Consider the following 16,902-nt stretch of genomic DNA (forward strand, 5'->3'; position numbering starts at 1 on the left):
AAACTCCAAGCTTCCTCCAGGGTGATGTCTCCCATTCATTTAGTGGGAAACATGTTCAATAAATATATAGCACATGCAACAACATCTTCCTAAAATTTTTTTGGGACATTTTTCTCTTTCAACATACATCAAGCCATATTTAGAATAGTTCAATTTTTTCTTTCTGAAACACCATTTGTTGTGGTGTTTGAGGCATTGTGAGTTGACAAAGAATACTATTTTCTTTGCAAAAATTTTTAAACTCTAACGAGGTGCACTCACCTCCTCGATCAGTTCACAGACATTTTATCTAATATCCACTTTATTTTTCAACCAAAATTTTAAATTACTTAAATTTGGTGAAAACTTATTTCTTCTCTTTCAACATATATACCCAAGTTTTTCCACTATAATCATCACTGAAAGTCAAGAAATACTTGTTTCCTCTGAAAGAGATAGGTTTGATGGGTCCACAAAATCAGAGTGCATAAGTTCCAGTTGTGAAGATGCTCGCCTCAGATTGTACTTTTTAAATGGCTTCCTCTGTTGCTTTTCTATAACTCATATTTCACATAGATGGTTGGAACTTTCAATCTTTGACAATCCAAATACCATGTTATTTTTTGAAAGTACTTTAATGCTTCAAAGTTTAGATGCCCATATTGAAGATGCCAAAGAGTGGAACTATCCATAGTGCTTTCCTTGAAGCAATTCTCTTCATTGATGCTTAACTTAAGTGGGAATATTCTCTTTTTGGTCATTGTGACATGAGTAATAAGATTATTACTTTTGTCACAAATACTAAGAGTCAAGTCCTTTATTTGTATATCATATCCTTTCTTCAATAATTAACCAATGCTCAAAAGATTATTTTTTATATCAGGAATATAACAAACATATGAGATGCATACCTTCTTTCCATTTTGCAATTCAAATAAAATTTCACCTTTTCCTTTAATTGGCCTTTGTGATAGATCTTCAAAGGTGATATTGCCTATTAACCTCTTATAAAACTTTGTGAAAAACTCCTTTCTCCCATACATGTGGTCTGATGCTCCTGTATCTAGGAACCATGTAATAGGCTGGACAGATTCTGGCCCATCGCATGCCATCAACAATACTATTCCTTTATTGTCCACTTCCTTATTGACAACGTTCACTTGTTCTTTTTTATTGTTAGTATTATACCAACATTCATTATAGTAATGATCATACTTCTTGTAAATATGACATTGAGATTTAGTTTTATCGTATCTCCATCTAGTGTTTCTACCTTGTCCATGGCCTTGATCTTGGCTTCCACCATGACCTCGTCCATGTCCATGTCCTTTATTTTCATCATTTTGATTTTGAGTGTGCCAATTGGAGTTAGAAGTATGACCATCTCTTCCTCTCTATGTAAAAATCCTTCCTCGCTGAGGACCTCCTCTGGATAATTCATTCTACTTGAATGATACTTTAGCTTGAAGTGTTTGCTCCAAAGTTCTTCCTTCACTTTTCTTTAATATTTTTTGTTCGTATGCTTGAAGGGATCCCATAAGCTCTTCCATAGCATCACCTCCAAACCTTTTGATTCCTCGATCGCCACAACTATGAAATCAAACTTTGAGTCTAAAAATCTTAAGATTTTTTCAACGACTCGAACATCATTTAGCTTCGCGCCATTTCTTCTCATTTGATGAACAATAGAGATAACTCGGGAGAAATAATTAAAAATTATTTATGAAGTCTCTTGTTGTACTACTTCAAATTGAGCTTGTAGGGCTTGTAAGTGAATCTTCTTTACTTTATCTATTCCATCACATGTTGTCTTTAATATCTCCCAAGACTCTTGTAATGTTGTTGCTAAAGCAATTAACTCAAAAGCGCCTTCATCTACTCCTTGATAGATAGTGAATAAATCCTTCTTCTCTCTTTTCTTCATCGCCTTAAGAGTTTGCTCATTCCCATCGTTTGTTTTGGCTATAGTATAACCAGTCTTCAAAAGGTCTCATACATCAAGGGAACCTAATAGAATCTCCATTTGTATGCTCCACATTTTGTAGTTGTCTTTGGTTAACTTTGGCACTTGTAGGCAACTCGTCAAAGTCATTGGTGTATATGGCTCTGATACCAAATTTGTTGGAATTTTGGTGGAACTAGGATGAGAAAATAAGAATGTAGGAGAGACTTTGTAACAAAGTATAAAGATGAGAGAAAGACTCCCTTAAAAGAAATGTTTACTACATACTTTCATCGTCATACAAGATCCTTATTTATACACTTAAATTCATGCTTTTACATTCTTCTACAATTACATCACATCATTAAACACAATATAATTAGATTTTGTTTTTTTTTATTGTAAAGAGTTTTATTGAACTTAGTAAGATAATTAAACTTTGCTTAGTTGATAAAAAGTCAAATAAAGTTAAATTGATTTGGGCATCTTACTTATATGGTTGATTGATGAAATTAAGATGTTCTTAACACTGTTCTTATATTTAAAGAAGTTAATTTATTTTTAGTATAAGTTTACATGCCAACTTGGCCAAAAGGCTACTGCATATTCACGATTTGCACGTACAAAGGCCGGTGGACATGGCGCAGCAACATGAAACTGATCGAATGGTATGTTGGTGAAAAGCAAGGTGCAACGAAAGCCTACGACTTGTACAGGCCGAGAGGTTGGCTTCAGCTTTGGGCGAAAATAATTTAGAAGACCTGCATATTCTGCCCAAGTACGGATTCTGTTTTTGGCTTTTAGTACACTGGCAGTTGAGGACAAAGGACCAGATTCCATATGAGCCAAGCAAAAACTGCCCGCTCTGTCAGCAGGCCGATGAATCGCTTGCTCACGTGTTTTTTCCGACGCCCCGTCAGCGAACAGCGATGAACCAGAGTTGGACGGTGGCTCAGCATCCGTCCAGACATCACCACAGCGACGCCTAGGCTGCTGCTTGCCATGAATAAGCAGTATAGAGGCATGAGCCAGCTCACAAAGGCGAGATTCTTTGCAATCACTTGCATGGTATACCTCCTATGGCAAGCTCGAAATAGACGTTGTTTTGAGGGCATTGTGCTCGAGTATACCAAATGTTTGTTAAAATCCAGATTCATGTTTACCGTTTTGTAGACGTCCAAAACTTGTACATACTTCGATATATGTTCAACGTGATTCAAATAAGTGAAGGACACACATTTCATCAATTCATCGACCTGTGATGGTGATGCTCATTTCTTTAGTAGAGCAATCTCCTTCACTATAAGTTGATGTTATTGTAGGTTGCTTGAGTGGAGTTAGAAGTTGCTCATCGCTTGCTAACATCATCACTACCTCTGTCATTGTTGGTCTATCTTCATAATTATCTTGTACGCACAAAAGAGCCATTCGAATGCAACGTAAAATTTCGATTGTTGGATATGGGCAATTTACTACATCATCGAGAATCTCCAAGGATCTACCTTCCTTCCAAAGCTTATAAGCCTGTGTGATTGCATAAAAATAAAATTTTGAATTATATACCATTTAGGAAGATAAAAGCATGCATGTTTTCAAGATAAACTTACATGTTGTAAAAGGTTCAAATTGGAATTTGTTTGACCGAATGTTCGATTCCTCTTGCCGCTCAAGATTTCTAGTACTATAACACCAAAACTAAATACGTCGGATTTAAATGAGAATTGTCCATATAACAAGTACTCAGGGGCCATATATCCACTGTATTTAAGAACATGAATGTTAGTTTTATTCTATATTAGAAAACGAAAAGATTTATGATTTCTAAGAGACTAAATGTAGCTTGAAGAATTAACTTACAATGTTCCAATAGGTCTATTGGTTTCATCCTCAAGAGCTCTATCACCTTCAAATATCCTTGCAATGCCAAAATCTGAAATCTTTGGAATCATGTCCTTATCAAGAAGGATATTACTTGGCTTAAGATCACGATGAATGACTCTCAAGATAGAGTCTTGATGCAGGTACAAAAGTCCTCGAGCAATCCCAATTATAACCTCGAGACGTTTTTGCCAATTTAGCAAGGAACTTTTTGTTTTATCTTGAGTCATTTTCATATGATTAGCTATATAAATGAAGATAAATATCTAACCATTTATGAAGTGATGGAATTAGCTTATTTCGGAAAACATATTTACCATAGATGAAGGCGTCTAAACTCTTGTTTTCCATGTATTCAAGAATGATAATTCTCTCCATGTCTTCGATGCAACAACCCAAAAGACGAACAAGGTTTCTATGTTGTAACTTGGCTATCAGTGAAAGTTCATTTTGGAACTCATTTGGGCCTTGTGAGGAGTTTCTTGACAATTTCTTGACAGCAATCTTTTGTCCATCTTCCAATTGACCCTGGCAAAATGAACTATTTATTTCATATATGTTGGTCTAAAAGGTTGGCTCCTTTTTTTGGGGGATACTGGAATTCTTCTTACCATGTAAACAACACCAAATCCACCTTCTCCCAGTTTGTTTCTATCAGAGAAATTATTTGTTGCAGTTTTTATTGTCCCCAAATCGTATGAAGGTAGTAACCCCAATGTGTTGATCATGCCTGGCACAAAGATCACACCCCTTAATCAGTATAATTCCTCCATCGTGATCTTGGATTTCGAAAAAATAGAGAAAGAAATGAAGAAATACGTAGGTTTCAACAAAACTCTGTAATCAGATAATGAGCTAATAAATGAACGTTAGGAGTAACTGCATAATAATGCAGTGTATGCATGAGCAGTGAGGAAGAAGAGGAGGAACTCGCCTACTCCTTTATCAGTATTATGCAGGCGAGAATCCTCAGAGTCGATCGCGATCGACCTCGACTCTGATACATCATCACGAGTACTCATCGAGTCACCTGCGAGAGTGAATTGAACACCATGATCAACATTACATTCTCACAAACAAAAGTAATTAAAAACTCAGTGGCAATTGCGGATTCATTACCTTCCTTTATATTTGGCAATTGCAATAGCAATCTGGTTGACGCTCTGTTTCTCTTCCTCCAAACGAGTACGCCGCCAACACAACATAGAAGAAAAAATCCGAGTAACAGCGGAATGACTATCGCCACCCACGCCTGCTTCTTTGTGGATGATTCTGGAAGGAAATTAAAATAGAAGACAGATGTTTGATTAATTGCACTCCGATGATCCAATTCTGTGAATAATTAATTAGTGTACCTGCTAGTCGAATGTATAAATCTTCTCCTCCTCCATCATCTAAAGTCCTGAGATCCAACAGATCACCAGGCCAAGTTATGCATCCATAAGACCCACTGATCACCGCATACGCCACGCGGGAGGAATCACTCAAGCACAAATTCTTGCAGTCATCGAGACTCATTTTTCCTCTTGGCGTAGCGTTCTCAGTGTCGGGGACCTTCATGTTCTGCGCCTTAGAAAACTGGTTGTTCGACGAGTAATTCAAAGGCTTCTCCCTCTGGCATCCGTTCTCTGCGATCTTTACGAACCCGTCCAAGCACTGGCAGTAGACACCATCATATGACTTGGTGCACACGCTGTTGCGACCGCAGTGATTGTAAATATCGCAGTCGTCCTCCGGAAACGACCACAGGAGTTGCCACTCTCCCTTGCCACCCGTTTCAAGAAACCAACGCTGGAAGGTTCCATTGACGCACAACACTGACCGCGACAGCACCGGCGTCGGCGAGGTCGTGTAATTAGCCATATAGTAGGTCTCATTCTGGTTGAGCACAAACGTGAAACTCACTGAGCTTGCTACCTGTCTTCTCACCATTGATGGATGGCCGATTAAACCATTTCCGTTCCATAGGCCGCTTCGATAGTATTTAGCGGATCTGTGCAACGTGAACAAATCCGGAATAGGTTGAGCAAGAATCACATGAATGTAGTCTCCCGGAGAAGGATCCGTTAGGTTCTTCCATGACACTTGCTGCCATGAAGTGTTGGTCCGGTTGTCAAATCCGAGCTTCATGCCAGGGAGATACGTGCCAATGTCGTTCGAGTCCTCAAAGCTCTGCCATAGAATCGAGTTGCTGTCGTTCAGCACGAGGTTTCCAGATTCTAAAAGCTGCAAGTGTGTAGAATTGAGTCCTGTGGATCTCGTTCCCGTCGACCAAACTATTCTGTCTTCCTCAAATAAGATTAGATTTCCATCGGAAGTGAGGTTGAAGGATGCCATGGATGTGTTGACAGAATTGTTCCGATTGGCGATCCATACTACAGTGCCTTCTTGTGGTGTGAGATCGCAGTACCAGATTCCCAAGTATCCCATCGCTAAACTATTATCTAGACTGAAGAAGCCCAGTTGGAACAATTCTCCTGTCGATGTCAAGGTCTGTCCATTGACAAGTGAGAGGTTCTGGATCATTGTATCTCCTGTATCTCACGTAGTAAATTTATACATAAATAAATATATTTTATTTAAGGATGAAACTAGCTTTTCTGTAAATATGTAAAACGGTATATATATTATTAAACAATTTTATTTCTCAAAATGCTTATTCATCACACCAGCTTTGCCTAAGATATTATAGATCAAACCCTAGTAGTCCACTGATATTTCAAATGAGTAACATTGTACTTGCATGGCTTCTCTTACAAGCACGGGAGATATCAAATTGGGATAGATCTAGAATAATAGGATACCGGTTCAATTTCTAACGGACATATATTTTCAGAGAAAAAATTCCTCCCACTTCTTATATACTTGGAGATTGACTATAAATTAATCTTATAATTTATATCTCTTCACATAAAAACCGTAAAAACCGAGGCTCCTGAAATAAGCATAACTACCTTTTTACTGTAACAGAGATTTCAAATTTCTATAGAATGGAAATGGATATTCCTCTAAATATGTCCATATTCATTGCTAACATATCTAACTTTAAAGGACTATCAACTTACCCAAAGTATTTTTAGCTAACTAACTAATTGACTACTGATCTCATCCGGAAACTAAGAAGATGCCGATGATGCGATTGGAATGTTGACCAAGTCTTTATGACCCAAAGGAGGAGGGTGTGATAAGCTGTTTTCCATGCATGTTGACTGAGTTGTTGGACCCCCAAAAAATGAAGGGTTGAAGGTGTCCGAAAGTCTCGGTTAATGGCGCCTACAAGGTTGTTAGAAAACAGACTGAGGGTTGTCCCGGTATGGCACTCTAACACTCAAGTTAGCCTTCGGTGATAGAAGATAAATAATACTGTAATGAAGAACATAAAGATTGAATATAAAGCATACCAAACCCGCAAGAACGGACTAGAAATGGACGGAGCCAAAGACAATGGCACGGAGCCGAGGTGATGGCACGGAGCCGGAGGCGATGGTGTGGAGCTAGAGGATGGCACGGAGCCGAGGTGATGGCACGGAGCCGGAGGCGATGGTGTGGAGCTAGAGGATGGCACGGAGCTAGGTGACATAGCGGAGCCGGGAGAACCGAGTAGACAGATGAGTCGAGGAGAGGGTAGGGATGTTGATGGCAGAAGGACTTCAAGCTGGAGACCGAGAGGAGGCGGGTGAGCTATCCCCCTCGCCGGAAGAGCCTACAGAGAGTGAAAGAGTGAAGGCGGGGTTAGAAAGGAGATCGGGTTGCCCCAGTCGTCCACTTCGACGCTCAAGTTAATTTCTGATGATGCCAAGAATAAAAAAATATGAATAGTGCAGAGCATAATGAAAATAAGTGTATGTAGTAAGGAGTCTCCTCCCTCTCCTCCTCCCTTTTGGCCTCGGGAGTATAACTTTTTATAGGAGGGTAGACAAAAGATAACAGAAGATCATGATACCCTTGTCTAAGTGTCAGAGGGTCCTGATACCCTTGTCTAAGTGTCAGAGGATCCTGTCCAGATAAAGATATCAAAGGGTCATGTGACCCCTATCTAAGTGTCAGTAAATGAGACAAAAGGGCTGATGGACCCAATGGTCTACTCAGCTATACTCTGCCAGGAAGACTGGCTGGCTCGACCCGACCTGGAAGACTGTGAGTCGGATTCCCTGCACTGCCAAGAAGATTGGCTGGCTCGACTCGGCTTGTAAGAATAGCGGGTCAGATTTCTTACTCTGCCAGAAAGACTAGCTAGCTTGACCTGACCTGGAAGACTGGCGGGTCGGATGCTTTGCTCTGCCAAGAAGACTGACTGGCTTGACCCGGCTTGGAAGATTGGCTGGTTAGATTCTTTGCTCTACCAGGAAGATTGGTTAGCTCGACTCAGCCTGGAAGACTAGCGGGTCGAATGCTCTACTCTACCAAGAAAATTGACTGGCTCGACTCAGCCTGGAAGACTGGCAGGTCAGATTCTTTGCTTTGTCAAGAAGACTGGCTAGCTCGACCCGACCTGGAAGACTGACGAGTCAGATTCTCTACACTACTAGGAAGACTGGCTAACTTGATCCGACTTGGAAGACTTAGGTCGAATGCTCTGTTTTGTCAAAAAGACTAGCTGGCTCGATCCAGCTTGGAAGACTGGCAGGTCGACTATTTTACTCTACTAGGAAGACCGGCTGGCTCAACCCGACCTGGAAGACTAGCATATCAAATGCATTGTTATGCCAAGAAGACTAGCTGACTTGACCCGACCTGAAAGATTGGTGGGTCGACTAGTCAGGTCGGCCTAAAAGACTTGTCTGTTATCTCAACCGGAAAGAGATGGTCATTGATCTCATTTAATTTTGACCCAACTCAGCTTATCATTTTGAACTTCTTTATCCTCATGGCGGCTCTAATACTCGCCGCATCAAGTACCAATTCGAACAAGTGAGGTCAAGGGATAATTTTAAAAAGTAATTTATTAATTGATAAATTTTAAAGGGTAAAAATTAAAAAGCAGTTTTATTATCATTATCATTAAAAGAATTCTATTTTTTTTAAAAAAATATTAAAACAGTGGACTGCCAATAATATTTTGTTCAAAATACTTTATGTGCTTCGTCTTAAAGCTACTTAACTTTGGCCAAAGTAGTTCCATCTTAAAATTTCTTTTTAACTAAAATAACTCCAAATTTGACTTACCTTAGAACTATTTTGACTAAAGAAACTGTAATTCAGAGTTGTTTTGATTAAAATTAAAGAAGTTCTACTTTAGAATTATTTTGACTTAGTTTTGATCAAAATAGCATCACTTTGAAGTTCTTTTTGTATAAAAGAGCTCTAAAATAGAGCACAGAAGGGTATTTCCAATAGAAAATTATAGATGAAGTGACTTTTCAACAATTTTAAACTGTAGAAAAGATGCTATTTTGATTTTCTATCCTTTCAAAATATGGTAAATATTTGATAAAGTTAAATATAAATTACTGAAATAAATAAATTAATAGAATCTTATGTAATGCTTTAATTCTGAACTAAAATTTCTTTTTTAAACATACCAGAAGATGCTGAGGACTGGGCAAGAAAGAAGACTGTTACTGCTACTATTTCCAAGAAGTGAAAAAGAAAGAGCTTCATCTTGGCAATGGAAGCTTATGCTGAATAATTCCTCTGTTTGCTCCTGTTGTATTGCGTTTTAGAGTTGCTGCAACTTAATTATAACAAAAGACTCAATTTCAATTTAACACCTTAAATTCAAAAAATTAAAAAGATGGTAGAGCAAAAAGTCTAGTCAATGAACTTAGTGTTCGAGAAACTGAAAGAATTGTGTGACTGCAATTAATTGCAAGACTGCAGAATGGCTACAAAAGTCAACAATTTGTCAACATCCTATTAGAAAATTAATGGAACGAAACAACATGGTGATTGCTGTCCATTTCTTTCAGTAATGTATATGAGTTGTGATATTAAGAAATCTATAAAAATTATCTCTTATTTTCCAAAATATCTAGATAAGCCAGTGGGCATGACTTTAGATGAGTTATGCCAAGCAAAATCCATGCCATTAAGCTCTTTCAGATACACACTAGCTTGATAATTTTAAATAAAAATTTATAAATATTAAAATATTTATTAAAAAAATAATATGTTATTAAATACTATATAAAATATTCATTATTTATAATATTAGTTAATTTATAAATAGAAATTAGGCTTAACTCGACTATCCAAGGGGACGTTAACTAATTAGAGAATCGTTGTTTATGAAATAGGGATGATACGGGGTGTTAAACGTGGGTTTCACGATGATATGGAGGTTGAAGTTAAGATGATATGATAGTCAAAGTCAAGGTAAAATAGTAATCCAACTCAAGGGGAGGTGGCAGTTAAAGGGTCACTCGCAACAGGACTTGGCTCCTTGTCCAACGCTAGCCTATTCCTTCAGCGACTGACTTGGTGTTGCCCTATGCCCCACTAGTTCATCTACCACTCGTGCCACCCTCACCAATTGCATGCCACCGAGCGCTATTTCGTACTTCGCTTGAGCATATGGGCTGAGAGGAACTGCCCCAAGCATCATCTTCTGGGATGCACCCGCGCATGATGTACGCAAAGGGAAAGCCCCAATGACCAACAGGTCCTCGGAGCGGGTCAACATGTCGTTCTCCCAAAAGGTACTGGAGGACAAACTGTCAAAACATTACTGTCCCCTAGCGATAGGGAAATATGCAGGGTCAACTGACCTAGAAGATCACCTCCTCAAATTCGAAAATGTCGCCCTTCTTCACTAGTATACGGACGACGTAAAGTGTCAAGTGCTCCTCACTACACTCTCTAACTCAGCATAAAGGTGGTTCAAGCGGCTTCCTAACAAATCCATCTGTAGTTTTAAAGATTTACACAAAGATTTTCTTCATAATTTCGCTAACAGCACTACAAAAAAATAGGTCTTTAGGTGCAGTTTTAACAAACTATAGAGGTGGTTTTCAATCGATCCTAAAGCTTTTGAATCGGTTACTGCACCGATCCAACAGCTTGCGCTCCTAGCATCAATGACATTGGTTATAGCAACCGGTGGTGAAAACAGAACAACCGTTGCTGATGTCTCTATAGAAGCGGTTATTAACCGCCTTAAAAGGTTGTAATACCAACGGTCCTTAACCTATCCAAATGTGGTTTGTTGCGGCTGCTAACCACACTTGTTAACTACTACAAATGCGATTAATGACCATTTCTGTTGGTATATAGTAGAAGCGGTAATTAAACCGATTCTGAAGTTAAATAGTGTAGTGGTTTGTAACCGCTCCAAAAGTAATTCAGCAACAGTGTAACCACTCCTGCGTACCATGTTTAGGAGCGGTTATTAAGCTGCTTCTAAATTTATTTACCTGGATCGGTTATTTACCGCTTCTAATAAGTGTATTAGCAACAGTTTAAAACCAGTCCTATTTCAAATGATGGACCCCAATGAAGCTCCTATAATCATTCTATTTTTCAAATATTTGTTTACAAAATCTTTTGAATTCCTAATTTTTAATAATCAATACAAAACATTCAACAAAAAAAATTAAAATACCAATAGATTAACCAACAAAATATTCATATTAAATCTTTCAATTCATAAAACTAATAAGAAATTCATTTATAAAAATTTGCATACCCAAAACACTACTATATCAGCAACAAGTACGAACTTCTTTTACAAAAATGTACATACCCCAAAACACCACCATATCAATAACAAGTACGAAATTTTTTTACAAAAATGTGCATACCCCAAAACAACACAACACATAGCACTAACAAGTGGCAATATAATTTAAAGAAAGTTTTCTCTAAAAAGTTTATCTAATTATTAGATGGATCTGTTGGTGGTGGAGATGTAGGATCATTTCCTTTTGCATTTGGTGGAGCATCTATATTTCGTTGCATAATCTCTGCCATTATAGTCGCCATCTATTAAAAAAAAGATATTAGTTAAAATGATGCATGTATTTATATATTTTTGAATGGTTCAATTGTTACTAATAAATATTAAATATTTTTATTACCTGTGCCGGTAATAATTCTGGGCCATGAGATCCCCCAACAACTCCAGATATCATACTCTACATAATATGTGCAAAATTTTGAAGTTGTTGGTCATGCATTTGCCTTATCATTTGCTCTGTTTCTATCCACTTCTGTACTTCTCGTGCCTCCATTTCTTTTATTTTTTCTTGCATTTCCTTGAATTCAACTGTCATATTTGAATTAGAGTGATAACTTGGTGTATAGATTGTGTGCTTACACAGCTCAGGAAAAAGTTGGCTAGGAAGTGCACCAGCACCTAAACTGTAACGCTTGCCCCTTCCGGGGGCGCTAAGGCTACCCTAAGGGACGGGGCTACTTACAACTACCTAACATACATGTGCATATGATCTCATGACAGCGGAAGATACTTATCATAATTTTTCATTCTATTTAATCATATGCATCTTTTTTTTTTTAACATGGCATCTGAACCGTAAATCATACTAATACTCATGCATAGCTTAATCTGTATCTACTACTTGAACATGAATCATGATCTTATAAATCTACTGACATGAAATAAAACATCATAAATGCATAACATACTAGTTCAAGTTATCAGCATAAACATAAGGTCCAGACTTAGTTCACATGCACAATTCAACCAAATAAAGTTTTAAACTAAATTAGATCTATCCACCATGCCACTTCCACACACACTTCCTGCCTTTCCTGCTGCTCCCCTTAGTTCATCCATTCCTTGCCTTTCTCTGCAGTACAAGGAAACATAAAAACTCTAAGCCCTAAGGCTTAGTAAATTCCTTTCCTACTCATAAAACCATAAATCATACGTACACATAAAACATATCATAGCATGTGAAAACATAACATAACCATATCATAGCATGTGAGAACATAACATACAACATATCATAGCATGTGAGAACATATCATGAAACATATCATAGCATGTGATATCATGAAACATATCATAGCATGTGAGAACATAACATGAAACATATCATAATATGTGAATACATAACATGAACTAATAACATGATCATCCAAACATCATAAACATGATTTCAAAAGTATCTTCAATAAGTGCGAAGGGAATCATATAACATGTACATGTAAATACAAGATGTTCCTTTGAAAACATGCATAATGAAATGAACATATGCAACATGTGTTTTTTTTTCTTCATATCATATACATACTTGAACATAATATCAACATAAGGGCCCGGCTTGTACCACATACATACATAAATGCGCGCAATCCCTAGGACAGGGTAGCTAGCCCCGAACCTACTAGGGATCTAGGTCCGTTTATAGTCCGTCGACCTAGGGGCGTACTAAGGAGCTCATCCCTTTTTACGAGGCCCGTTTCATAGACCATCGACCTCGGGGCGCTTATGGAGCCCACCCTTGGTACAAGCCATACATAAAGTAAAATAGCATGTCATGCATATCATGTATCATATTTCTTATCATGTCATCATACATATCATGAAGAGAGCTCTTAATCCCAACTCAAGGGAAGCATCTTTTAGGCTTTTCTTCTTACATAAGCCTTTCATAACATATCTCATAAACCATAACATGTTCTTATCATAACATAGAGCATAGCATGTTACATGGAACATAGCATTTATCATATCATGAAGCATAGCATATCATTTCATGAAACTTAGCATATATATCATATCATGAAGCATAGCATATCATATCATGAAACTTAGCATATATATCATATCATGAAGTATAACATATCATATCATGAAGCATAACACATATCATATCATGAAACATAGCCTATATCATTCCATGAAACATAACATATCATCTCATATCATGGAGCATAACATATCTTGTCATATCATGAAGCATGAAATTTAGACTAACCATATATATCAAGAATCATACAACATGAGGAAACATAAACATGCATAGTTAAGTTCAAAAACTTTTCTTAAACCCATTCTTTCATTCTTGGCCGAAACTTCACTAGCATCAATTCTAGACTTTGGCCACCATAAAGAGCATGAAACTTCAACTAACTATAGATAAATAATCATACAACATAAAGAAGCATAAACAAGCATAGTTAAAGTTCAAGACCTTGTTCTAAGCTCATGTACTTGCTTGGCCGAACCCTAGAGTGAGGTTCTAAGATTCATTTGTACAACATGTAGCATGGCAACTTATCTAATCTCATACTAAAAATCATACAACATGTAGAAACATAACTAAGCATAATTAAGTTAGAAAAAAACTTAACTCTAAGCTTATACTCCACCTTGGCCGAAACCTACAATTAGGGTTTCAAGTTTTCTAGTGCATAAAGTCTTAACCTAGCTTCATACAAGGTATCATACTTCATGGATGAACATAAACAAGCATGGTTATGTTTTAAATTTTAACCCTAAGCCTCATATCTTACCTTGGCCGAAACTTCACTAGGGTTTTCATTTTTTTTTTTTTTATACAACATGAAACATAAACCCAAACTATCATCACATAAGAGTTCATTCATCAAAGCATGTTATCATAAAAGAAAACCTTGTTCTAACTTCATTTCTATTCTTGGCCGAGACTTACAAGTGGGGTTCCATTTCTTCTAGTGACACATGTAATATAAAGACTTCACCTAGCTACATACAAGATATCATACCTCATGAATAAGCATAAACAAGCATGATTAGGTTTAAAATCTTGTCCCTAAGCTTCATATCTTGTCTTGGCCGAAACATTAGGTTAGGGTTCCAAATCTTTCAATAACATATAAAGCCTTGAAACTAAAACTAACAACATATGAAAGATCCTACATCATATAAGAGCATAGGCAAGCATGTTACCAAAAGAACTTTGCCCTAGACCTCCTCTTTTTGTCTTGGCCGAAACTTCAAGGTGAGGTTCTAAACTCTTTTTTTTTTTTTTGTACAACATAAAGCATAATTTGTAAACTTGTAAATCCTAAGTGACCACCAATCTATCTTGGCCATAGCTTACAAGAAAACTATAAGGTTTCAAAAAAATATTTTCATACGAAAAACAAACCGACAACTACTTGTACTGCAGTGAGGGGGTACTCACATCCTTTCGCTTAATTTCCTAGAAGAAGAAGTCCTTGGTTGTGAAGTTTTTTTTTTCCTAGGGAGCTTGCTTCTTGCTTGGTTCGGCAATGGTGAGGGAGAGAAGAGGCTTTCAGTGGAGAGGAGGAGGGAGGAAGAAGAGAGCAAAATGAATGTTTTCATTCATTTTCTCTTTTTATTCCAAATGAAAAGAAGAAGGGAAAATGAGTTTTTCCTTCTCTTTTCTTTTACTCATCCCTTAATGAAAAGAGAGAGCAAGAATCATCTTTTCCTTTGAGAGGAAGAAGGCAATTCCAACTTCTCTTCCTAAATGAAAGAAACCTTCTCTTACTCTTAACTATATTGTCCCTTCTCTTCCTAACAATATATTCTCTTGATTCATTGGTTATCATATACATGTATCTAGTCCAAGGTTTAAATCTTTGTCATCTCTTTTTGGTTCTATTTTTATTATTTTTACTAATTTTCACCTAAGGCCTATTTTAAACCATGGTAAAAATATGCAACTTGCTAGATATCCTATGGGTGTTACATAAACATCAAACTCGGCCAGGCCAGAATATTCGGGTCCAAAGACATCACTTTTTGGTTCTATTTTTATTATTTTTAATAATTTTCACCTAAGGCCTATTTTAAACCATAGTAAAAATATGCAACTTGCTAGATATCCTATGGGTGTTACATAAACATCAAACTCGGCCAGGCCAGAATGTTCGGGTCCAAAGACATCACTATACAAAAAAAAAATACTTAATATCATATAATTGTAATAACTTTAACCACCATAAATAAATAAAAAAATGTTAAGAAATTATAATCGAAATGCGTCCTCATGCATTTCTGTAGGTTGAGTTCCCTCAGGCTTGTCTTGAAGTCGACGCCGCACAGCTTCATCTAGTAAAGCCTATCAAAAAACTATTTGATAAAATGCGAATAATACTGATAAATAAATATGAAAAATTAAAAGAAATTACTACCTCAACTCGGATCACTTCATCATCAATAGGAGCATCTCCTCTCTTTTTACTTCGACAATTTTTTTTTATTATCTCAATGCGAGTACGTTTTCTCCCCTTTTCCTGAAACTACTTATGGAAAAATCATTTCAGATCAAGTGTCAAGTAACATCAACAAATATTGTGGATTTTTATCAGTGAATGAATATTCAAAGAGATGAATTATGAAATGAATTAGAAGGATTTTAATTAGAAAACTTTCTAACTAAATATGCATAAAGACCACACAAAGAAATATTACTTTATTTATGCTACTTTAAGGCACTTCACTCTAACTAATTACATCACATTAATAATATTGTAAAAAAACACAAAACATACATCAAATCATATTCTTTATCAATTAAATAAGTAACTAATCACAATAAAGAAAATTATAGTATTGGGTAGCAAAACAATCATAATCGATCACTATCATGACATATTAGTAAAATCATAGAACTTCAGTAGTTTAGGATTATCATGATCTACACAATAAATGGATTATGTGAATCTAGTTGTAAAAACAAAACATAATTTGATACTTACAAATTTATGCTCTAAGGATGGAATATTTGTATGACCCAGCGCATGACTCCCTCTTTTTTTCTTCGCATTTTCTTGATTAATTTTTGAAATTTTCTATAAAAAAATTTGCATTTAATTTGACACTAGTCATATATTAAAAAATAATAATCAATATATTTACTACCTCATTTGTGTTCCAGTAATGGCACAATGCTTCCCAAACTTCAAGAGTCAACTTTTGAGGAATTGGACGAATGGAAACAAGCTCATCCAATGGAGTATTCGGATCATAAGACTGAGCTTTAATTTCAGTCCTCCATCGCCTCCATGCTGCCCCCATCATTTGCATAATAACATCTCGATGGCGATCGGGAATATCAAAACATGCCGATAAATATTAATAAATAATATGAAAGCATTAAATTCAAATTTGGAATTAAACACTTAACAACTTACAGTCACTTTTCTCCATGCATCATTCAAGCATTTTTTGGATATCTTTCTCC

General features: G+C 36.7%; 1 protein-coding gene across 4 annotated transcripts; it reads right to left on the reverse strand.

Annotated features, from left to right (window-relative positions):
• Positions 1-2,625: 2,625 nt before the first annotated feature.
• On the reverse strand, positions 2,626-9,461 carry LOC121975199 (receptor-like serine/threonine-protein kinase SD1-7). Of its 4 annotated transcripts, none has more exons than XM_042526679.1 (9): positions 9,322-9,461; positions 5,155-6,339; positions 4,919-5,071; positions 4,734-4,829; positions 4,411-4,529; positions 4,117-4,327; positions 3,779-4,043; positions 3,529-3,679; positions 2,626-3,445 (listed from the first exon to the last, which is right to left on the reverse strand). In XM_042526679.1, exons 1-9 carry the CDS (start codon positions 9,398-9,400, stop codon positions 3,170-3,172), a joined length of 2,535 nt encoding a protein of 844 aa, XP_042382613.1. In that variant the 5' UTR covers positions 9,401-9,461; the 3' UTR covers positions 2,626-3,169. The 4 variants fall into 4 exon arrangements, with proteins under 4 accessions (XP_042382613.1, XP_042382615.1, XP_042382616.1 ...); XM_042526681.1 differs by having other exon boundaries at positions 2,627-3,445; positions 5,155-6,333; XM_042526682.1 differs by having other exon boundaries at positions 2,627-3,445; positions 3,779-4,019.
• Positions 9,462-16,902: the final 7,441 nt, after the last annotated feature.

Source organism: Zingiber officinale, chromosome 4B (genome assembly GCF_018446385.1).
Source record: "Zingiber officinale cultivar Zhangliang chromosome 4B, Zo_v1.1, whole genome shotgun sequence".
NCBI lineage: Eukaryota > Viridiplantae > Streptophyta > Magnoliopsida > Zingiberales > Zingiberaceae > Zingiber > Zingiber officinale.